We start from the raw sequence: 9,977 nt of genomic DNA, 5'->3' as shown, positions 1-9,977 counted from the left end.
CCTACCTCTCCCTCCTCCCTCATCTCTTTCGTTCCCAATTTTTTTTGTTTTCTTCAATTTTTTAATTGATTTTTATTTTTTTAACCTATAAAATTTTAGTTGGCTTATTTAACTTGTTTTTTTTTTTTTTTTTTTTTTTTTCATATAGCATAAATTTATTGTTTTTATTAGAGTAAATAAATCTCACACATATTATATGCATTTAAAATTTAATAAAAAGGGCATATTACAATTTTTATAAATTTTTTATTTTATATTAAAACATTTTGAACATCCAGTATCCAAATAAAAAAATATCAAAATAAAAATTAACCAATATGGTTGTAAAGAGTAAACAAGGATTTAAATTTCGAAAATTTCAGCGAAATTTCGCTAAAATTTTTGATTTTTTGAGGTATGGAAATTTTAACCCTAAACCAACAAAATTTCGTTTCAATTTCGATAATTTCGCCGAAATTTTCGACTGGGTGGATTTCTGGGTTTTGGGGAGATTGGGTTTTGGGAGGAGCTGAAGCCGTGGAGGAAGAGAGGAGGGGCTAGGTTTTGGTGGGTTTCGGCGGCGGGGGGCGGCGACAGAGGGCGGGAGCAGGGAGAAAGAGAGGAGGGAGAAAGAGATGAGAGTGGGCTAGTGGCCGGCGCGGGTAAGAGAGAGAGAGAGAGAGAGAGAGAGAGAGAGGGGATGGGGATGGAGCACGAACTACACTTACTGATGGAGGATATCAGATATGAGAGAAAGAGGAAGAACAGATAAAAGAAAGAGAAAAGAGAATAAAAGAAAGAGAAAAGAGGGAGGAGAGAGAAGAGATATAATTATAGTAGTGGACTAGTGGGTTGCGTGAGAATGATGAAATGAAGAAAGAGAATGAGATTATGAGAGTAGACTAGTAGAGTGGGTTGCGTACTTGCGTGAATGATGTAATGAGGAGAGAGAAATTAACATAAAAAATTTAATTTTGAGTTTTTAAAACTCATGTTTATAAATTTACAAAAATATCCCTCGTTTCAAATGCTCATATCTCTTAAACTATAGCTTCGATCGATGCACAGTTTGCGCTAATGTGTTCGTGTGTTCGAGACCTTTCCAACTAGCCACAAATCGAAGTCAAAAGTCCAATAGTTCAAAAAGTCAAAAGACGGGTCAAACTAATTTAAAACAAAAATTATAAAATTAACTCAAAATATTTTATTTCTCAAATAAATTTTTAAAATAAAACTTGAAAAAATACGGAATCTCACAATCTATCCCTCTTATAAGAATTTTGTCCTTGAAATTCCCAAAAAAAGTAATCATTGAACAACTTCAAACAAGCACAACAACAATAATCCAAAACTCTGAAAAGTTCTTTTCATTTATAAAAAACTGGAAAAAAATTACAGGTGTTTGTTCAATCAAATTTACGTAATTATTAATTAGTAAACTATTTTTTTAACAGTATTTGCCTCCAACGCACATTATATTTATCTTATATTACATGAAACCTACTATATAATTTGGTTTCTTCAATTTTTTTATCAATGTAGTAAATAATATGTTAAATAAACATATGGTAAAGTTTCATTCAAAATTTATGTATTTTAATAGCAATTTTCGTCTTTTCCGTCTAATTTCTGTCAAAATTTAAAAATCTTCGAAATTTTCATCAAAATTTTCATCGAAATTTTATTCAGTGTAAATGACCCTTCTTTTTATCCAACCGAAATTTTATTCAGTGTAAATGACCCTTCTTTTTATTTTGACAACCTGAAAGAGATCTCCCTCATCTCTCCAGTCCAGACTGCAACCTCTCTCTCTCTCTCTCTCTCTCTCTCTCTCTCTCTCTCTCTCTCTCTCTCTCTCTCTCTCTCTCTCTCTCTCTCTCTCTATCTCTACGTTCAGGTACTCTATAGTATTTTCCAGGTTGTTTTTGTTATTTATGATTTAGGATCGGATTGAATTCCTGCTAAATTTGTTCAAAAATTAAGACTTTCTGCTTAGTTTGGTTAAAAATTGGGGCTTTCTGCTAAGCTTGTTGAAATATCTCTTTCTCTCTATTTTCCAGGTTGTTTTTGTTATTTATGAGTTGGGATCGGATTGAATTCCTGCTAAATTTGTTCAAAAATTAAGACTTTCTGCTGATTTCGTTAAAAATTGGGACTTTTATGAGTTGGGATCGGATTGAATTCCTGCTAAATTTGTTAAAAAATTAAGACTTTCTGCTGATTTGGTTAAAAATTGGGACTTTCTGCTAAGCTTGTTGAAAAATTTGGGCTTTCGGCTAAGTTTGTTGAAAAATTGGGATTTTCTGCGTGCTGATGTGGCCAGGTACGAGAAACATCCCATAAATTTCTGAGTCTAGCCTAAGTAGTTTCCTATTTCAGTATGATGTTTCATGATTTACTTTCTTTTTGTTGTATTTGGATTCTTAGTTGTATCGGGAATTTGGGTTTCTTAGGTGATTTCTTGTTGTATTAGGATTCTTAGGTGTATTGGGAATTTGGGTTTCTTAGTTGATTTCTTTCCTATTTCCAGAGAATGTGGGGATTCTACCACATATATGTATCTTCTGCTGTTTTTGGAGCAAGAACCCTGGATATCAGTTTCTTCTGTCCAAGTTTCTGCCGTCATGAGAGTAGGTGATACTGATACTGATACTGCTACCAAAGGAAGGAGTAGATCCTATTCGCCCCTTGAACCACCGTCCTCTGATCATATTCATCACTTAAAAAGATCAAAAACATCATCATCATCAAAATTGATGATGGATATTAATATCGGTGATCTCCCTGATGTTGTATTGGTTGAAATCCTTTGTCGACTTCCTTGCAACAAATTGGTTTTTCAATGTAGGTGTGTGTCCAAGCGTTGGTGCACTCTCATCTCCAATCCTTATTTTATTTGCCGCTTTCTGCGTCTTCAAATTGATAAGCAAATGCCAACAAAAGTCACTCTGATCAATCCCAAAGGGGAGGAAATCCATAGTCGAATGTCGTCTCCGGTGTTCAAAAGACTCATGACTGTCCACGGATTGAAAGAAGAGCCAGTTGTGGTGGGGACGTATAATGACTTAGTTTTGTGTTGTGCAACCAAGTACCATCAACGTGATTACTACATCTGCAATCCATACACCGCGCAATGGGTCGCGCTTCCTCCTGCCCCTACTCAATGGAAATGGCCAGTACCCGTGGGATTCATCTGTGATGTTCCCTATTATAACTATAAGCAAGACGATGCTCGGAAAGGATCATATAACGTCCAGGTTAATGCTGAGTATAGGTGCAAGGTTGTGAGAGTTCTTCCTATTGAACAATATGATGAGAAATATGGTTCCTTTAAATTAACCTTGGAGTTGTTTTCTTTTGAAACTGGTGAATGGAGAGTGTCAGTTGTCTTAGCCCCACTAAGTTTTCGCACTATTGATAGATACTTTAGCGTCACTTACAATGGAATGTTGTATTGGTGGGATGACGCCAAATTATACAATTTCCCCTGTCTTATGGGGCTGGATCCATTCATAATCAACAACAGCAACAGTACTGGTACTAGCAGTAGCAATGGTGATGGTGTTATTGATTATTATAAATGTCGTGTCCTCAAATTTGCTGACCCAGCTGTAGTTGATGACCCAGCCCGAGACGTGGTTGCGATCAGTTGTATTGAGTTCCTTGGTGTGTGCGGAGAGTGTGTACGGATGTGCGACTTCATAAACCACTTGCGTACTTTATATGTGTACGAGTTGAAAGAAGAACAAGATGATCGTGATCAGATGGACGTCGATGGAGCTAGCAAATTTTGTTTGGAACGCACGAGGGTTTATTCTTTGGACCAAAATATGTTTTTGGGTGGTTACAAAAGGAATGTTGAGTTGATAGCTTGTGACCCGAATAATGTGGATATCTTGTATCTAAATATTGAGGGAGATGTTTTCATGTGCGACGTTGGTACAAGAGAGTGGTCAAAGCTAGCTGCAAAAGAGAGTAATCTTAATATTAATGGTTGCTTCTTCAAATTTGTGCTCCCATGGTGGCCGACACCAGTTCCTAGACTACCACAGCGTGTCCTTGATCAGCTACCCCATGGTGGAGGAATTAGCAGCTAGCTAGTTTATACGAAAAATTAAAGTAATAAGCACTTGAATTATATGTATTTGATTTATGTTCAGCAAAGCACTTGAATTTATGGTGACTTGATTGTTTGTTTTTATTATTTATTTTGGTCAACTGTTTCTTATTATGTATGGATCAAGAACACTATGAATTTAAATAATTCTGTATTATATGTGCACCGTTTATTAATTAAAGCAGAAATTCTCAATATATACCTTTGAGAAGCTTCAGCAAGTCCAACTTTTTTTTAAGTTTGATTGGAATTGCAGTAGTTTTGGGTTTTAATTTGCTGGTGCAGCTGGTGTTCTGTTTTGGCTTTGCTAATTATTTGTTTCAGATTGCGGGGTGCAGTTAGTGTCATTCCTTTCTCTGGTTAATTTCCATTAGGGCTTGTAGCCATGCATCATGCTTAAAGTGATATCCTTTCCTTTTAGGTTTGTCAATTCTATTTCTTTTTGGTATTTGGGACTATTTACTTTTCTCTTCCAAAAACTATATTTATCCAGTTAAAAATTTAATTGGAAAAACATTGGAATCGAAGTTTCTTTTTATTGATTTTGTTCATATTCATTCTGGCATGCTTTTCCTCCTTCCTAGCATTGGGATCTACTTGAATTTAGATTGCAGAAACCGAGGATGAGACAATAGTTAGAGAGCTTGCAGTGCTGCTGGATGCATATGAAGCTTACCTTGACAAAGTTAGATCTGCATACTTTATATTCTTACAAGGTGTTGTTTATAATCATGTATGCTAACTTGCTAAGTAGTTTTTTTCACTTTGTTTCTCAGAGTGGAGGTACCACTGAAGAAGAATGTGGGAAGAAATCCTCAATTAAGACCTTATCAGAAAGGTTATCTAACTTTTGGTTTTTTGCTCAGTCAGTTGTAGTTGGCAATGATGAAAAATATTAACTGTTATCAAGTATCAACACAATGTCAACTAAGTTGCCTTTTTATAATGCTTCAGGTTCATGGGGATGACAACTGCTCTATTTACAAGCAATTCGAGAATCCTTTGGTACCAAACTTGGTTTCAGCGTTTTCCAAATTGATGGACCACCAGCTGAGAGTGTGGCATCTGAGTTACTGAAAATTCCCGAAGTTTCCTGGATTTCAAGGAGGGAAGACAGTGGAGACGAGCTAGTATGATTTAGTTTTTTTGCATGTTGGGGCAGGTGAGGTGATGTTGAGAAAGGCAAGGCTATTTCTGATGATGTGGAATATCTCAATGCTTTGGTTGATGCTATAGGGCACATAGCCCAACCGGGATCTGAAATTGGTTCCCATTTGCACTTCTCTGTTGTGCTGAGCTATGGGAATGTCTCAGAAAACGATGATCCCAACTTGTCAGTCTTAACTAGAAAAGATAATAGAAACTTGGATCTTTCAAAGTTCTTTTCTCGTCAAAGTTACACCATGAGAGGAGAGAATCCATGGAAGGATGTTAGGTGAGTAAAAACTTAGTGGTTTCTTGCACCACTTGAAATGCCTTATAATAACCCTTGCAATGTATGGTGAACAGGCACCATTGCCCAATGTTAATTGCTCACTGGCAATATGCTGTGTCCCGCAAGGATATGGTCTGATAAATTCTCTTTTGAAGATTTCAAGGTGGTGCTATTTGAGATTATCAGATATTGAGTTTTCTGCATTTCCATGTTTATTTAACTGATGTTGCCTTAACCATTACTTGGAGTTTACATTGCACGTGCTGGAATTGTTAAGAGATTTACTGATATAAGTTATAACTGACCTCAGACTTGATCTATTGTACTAACCTAGGAGCTAATACATAATGAGTTGATACCTTTTTGAGCATGTACTTTCTCTGCAAATCCTAAGTGCATTTTTACAAATGAAACTTGTTCTTTTCTATGCAGCACGGGCGGATAGGTTTCTGCATGAAGTAGCCTTCAAGCTTTGGAAGGCCCCCAAGTATGGAGCATGAGGCAAATTCCTGAAAAGGGCAGTTATACCAGACAGTGCATAATTTTTCTCAGTACTCAATATAAGCACAGAAGACAAACCCAAGGGGCAGAGCTGTCCATTGCTCATCTCATATATATGCTGCCCTAATGCTTTTCCAAACTTTGTCTTGCCTTATCGGGCACGAAATGTAATAAGATATTCTGCATGCGACCTCAAACATTGTATGTGTTTGGCGCACTCATTTGCCCCTAGCAAAAGGGGCCACAGCTAATGTTAGTAGTGCTAATACTTTTGCAAGAGAAACAGATCTAAAATGGCCAAATGGGTGTTGTGCAAAAACGATTTTTCATAAGCCAAAAGGGTTATACTTATACAGCCACATTAATACTAATCTAAAATCAACAGTCATGATCAAGAGTGATTTGACTCTGATACCAAATGTTAGATTTTCCAGATTTCACACCAAACATAATCCAAAAATGATAATCACAACTTGTGTTCATATATAGGCATACCTCAAAGGTTCTCCATCAAACTAGCTTGATTCTCCAAGTCCTTGAGTGTGGTGGCTGCCAACAAGAAGCAAGAGATGTGTGTGTGAGAGAGTGGAGAGACTAGGGCTACTCAATCTCATTCCTCTTCTCCAACATATAATCCAAGCAAGAGGAGCATAGCCTTGGGCTTTGTGTATTATGAAAAAGAAAACTAATAAAAATGAAACTAATTCAAACTGATGATGTGGTGGACCAGATTATGGTGTCAATTATTTCCAGTAATGTGCTGTCAAGTTTGTTGTGTACCTTGTGGTAGACCATACCTATTGTTGCAGAAATAAGAAGTACCAACTACCAACACAACATGTCAGCATACATATAGAAAGCGCAAGGAAAAGTTTGCGGATGAAGACAAGTATGCGCAATGCTGGTTAAGTGTAACTGTGTAAGCACACCATCACCCTCAATGCATTGATAAGTGGTTATACCTAAGGCCAAGCCTTGTCCACTTTGTGATTAGGTTGCGAGGATACAATATCATATTATGTTGTACATGAGCTTCCGGCCAAAAAGGAATCTAGTGTGCCCATTGAGTCAACAAACTACACGAAAGAGCATAATGAGCTAATTACAAGCTACTCGATTAAAATAAACTCAATTAACTCTACTAAAATTGGAAATAACCTTCTTAACATCCTCCAAAAGGTACTCATCGGATGCCAAATCCATCTCACCACGCTGAAGACAATAAACCAAAGTTTGTGCATCCGTTTCCAATGTAAAGAGAAAGAAACCAGCCTCACATGCAAAGAGCAACCTGCGAAAAATTGCAAAATTTTGGCTTACTGAGGAGTGGAAATGCCATGAAGGGAAAGGGCCATTGCATGCAAACTTCTGTACTTCATCTGTGTAAGTGTTAATTAAATTGTTGATTCTATAACAACAAAATTGAGGGCATGCATTATGTTAATTCCATTAAAAAGTATCTAAAGCGAATACAGACTTATCTCCCTCGTCTTCTTTATCTCATCCCACCTTCCCACCAAAATTGTTCCTATTTTTCTCTGTTTTTAATTTGACTGATGGGTTTATTAAAAGAAAAAAAAAATCACGGATGAAATTGTAATTGATTGGAGGGACATTTTATTTTGTGTCATGGGTCCTGAGCCACTTGATCCTCAAGAATTGCCTCTGGTTTGCAGGTATTATGCCTTAGAATCTTGCATGATTTTAGGAATGGGGGATATTGATTTTTGGAGAAAAACTTCTGCGTAACGTGGTATACCCCTTTATTCTCATAATAAGTAGTCACATAACTAGCATGTGAGGTGATCTTATGAAAATAAAGGGGTATACCCTTGTTACACACAAGTTTTTCTCTGATTTTTTAGCCTCTTGATCGATCCCAGTTGGTAGATGATTTTCTTATCGAATTTGCAGAGACATAACAATGGAATACTCTGACAAAGTTCAGAAACTAAGTGTCACTTTGTTGGTGGATGGTGTTCCACCTGTGCCTGGAGCTCTGGAGGTCAACATTGGAGATCTCTTGCAGGCAAGCCCTCTTTATGTTTCTGCAGGCTTCTTTACTACATACATGAAATGTCACATTGAATTTAACAGTCCAGTTTCAAAGCAATTCCAAATGGATTGCATAGTACGGTTTTGTAGTTTCTAATGCGTGTATTGGTGCAGCTAATCTCAAACGGCAAGTTCATGAGCGTAAATCAAAGAGTATTGGCCAAAAGTGATGGTCCAAGAATTTCTGTGGCTTGTTTTCTCAGACATTTTTCATTGGAAAATTTTTCATTGAAAAAGTTGAAAACATGTAGCGGGCAAGGTTGCCACATATATGCACTCAAAGACTTGGAACTTGGAAGAGGCAAAGGTACATAATCCTAAGAAAGGAGTTGAGATATGTTTATTATATTGTTGCACTTGATTGTGGAAATGCAGGTAAGAAAGAACAACACTTGTCTCATTCTCACACACACACGTTCTTTATGGTCTTTCCATTTCATGTATGAATTCATTTTTTATTTATTTGGAATGTAAAAACCATGAAGGACATATGTTTGTGAGATGGGGTTGGAGGAGGTGCTCCTAAAGGAAGGAGCCAATCATCGGTAAGAAAAATAACCTTTCAAAAAGGATGAAAATTCTACATAAAGCTTGTTTGAGCTTGTTAAAGATGATAAACGAATCAAGGAAGTACTTGGTTGATAAATGTGCGATGAAGTAAATAATGAATTTGTGGGGTAGATTATTAAGATACTTGAGGTTGAGGAAAAGGGTGGGTGGGTCTGATTTTGAAATGAGAACCGAAGCACTCCTTATCCAAGAGTTGAGTTTCCTGGAAGAACAAATCATTACTTAAAAGCTCTTGCATTGCACGTACAGTAATTAAAACCTCCATAGGGATTAGGGGATGTCAACCAGTAACCTTGGACCTCCTCAAATGAATAGAATTAGAAGCTTTGTCATTTTCTTTCTTTCTTTTGTGGCTACTTTGCTGGCCACCCCATCTCACTATTTCCAAATGGAGACTAGGCTAGTTCGTTGCACAGCCCACCCCTTGTTCACAGGTATTATTGAACTTGCTTTCAGCTATTCTTGTTCTGTCTTCATTTTAGCTAAGTCAACTTTTGCTGATTTCATTTTGGGTTTGACATCTTATAGTGAGTTGGAATCCTCATAACATCTGGCCTTTACTAATTAGAATGCACTTCTTTATAGTGAATGAAAACATTTTAGCTCAAGTTATTTATGGTCTGATCGATATGATGTCCTTAGTAACCTGCTTAGTCATTATGGAGCAGAGGCTTTTTGTTGGACTAAATTGGACTAACTCAATTAATTATGCCGCATAACTGCCCCACTGAAGAATCTCTTAGAATTTTCTTGTTTTAATTCTTAATCGATTTTGAGTTAATTTTAGGGTTAGAGGCACGGCTTAGAAGAACAAAAGCAAAAGTCACCTATTTGTGCCAGAGAAATTCCGACCTAAACAGAAACAAGAATCCAAGAACTGTCAACACTAAATTACAAGAAAGAAGCAATATAACAATGTGGATTCAAATCAAACTTGCAAGAAACGATGTTTTGTTGTTGTAACCAAATCCCTTGACAACCATGGTGATAATAACTGTTTTTATTAATATAAAATATGCTAGTAATATGTCAACATGGTTTCAGAGAAATTGAACATGAATTAGCATCCCGATGCTGGCAAGAGAAAGAGTAGCAAAAAGGTTGCGAAGGGGGTTCAATCTGAAAAATCAACAAACTTCAGTGCTGCTATCAAACATTACTATAGGGTCCATAGGGAGCTTCAACATTATGAATAACTTATATGTATCTCATAAATCACAAATGCAAGCAATATATAGACAAAAAGAAAAGGAAAAAAAAATAAAATTAGGAATGGCTGTTAGGGGAAGGGCGACGGTACATTAGAGGGCTAGAAACCTA

At 36.7% G+C, this 9,977-nt stretch overlaps 1 protein-coding gene and 1 pseudogene across 3 annotated transcripts; both read left to right on the top strand.

The window, feature by feature from the left end:
• The first annotated feature begins 1,786 nt into the window (after positions 1-1,786).
• LOC147276939 (uncharacterized) lies at positions 1,787-4,925 on the top strand. Of its 2 annotated transcripts, XM_086253003.1 has the most exons (3): positions 1,787-4,517; positions 4,681-4,781; positions 4,873-4,924. In XM_086253003.1, exon 1 carries the CDS (start codon positions 2,535-2,537, stop codon positions 4,074-4,076), a length of 1,542 nt encoding a protein of 513 aa, XP_086109129.1. In that variant the 5' UTR covers positions 1,787-2,534; the 3' UTR covers positions 4,077-4,517; positions 4,681-4,781; positions 4,873-4,924. The 2 variants fall into 2 exon arrangements, with proteins under 2 accessions (XP_086109129.1, XP_086109128.1); XM_086253002.1 differs by having other exon boundaries at positions 1,787-4,781; positions 4,873-4,925.
• LOC147276938 (uncharacterized) lies at positions 4,828-5,930 on the top strand (annotated as a pseudogene). Its single transcript, XR_015124094.1, has 3 exons — positions 4,828-4,934; positions 5,051-5,531; positions 5,606-5,930. The product of XR_015124094.1 is annotated as an uncharacterized LOC147276938 (transcript).
• Positions 5,931-9,977: the final 4,047 nt, after the last annotated feature.

This window comes from Dryas octopetala, chromosome 8 (genome assembly GCF_963921425.1).
Source record: "Dryas octopetala chromosome 8, drDryOcto1.1, whole genome shotgun sequence".
NCBI classification, from domain to species: Eukaryota; Viridiplantae; Streptophyta; class Magnoliopsida; order Rosales; family Rosaceae; genus Dryas; species Dryas octopetala.
The sequence above is the reverse complement of the archived record's forward strand: the minus strand, read 5'-3'. Positions and strand labels throughout refer to the sequence as shown.

Coding starts and splice junctions, on each gene's coding strand:
- LOC147276939 (XM_086253002.1), top strand. CDS start 2,535: ATGTATCTTCTGCTGTTTTTGGAGCAAGAACCCTGGATATCAGTTTCT.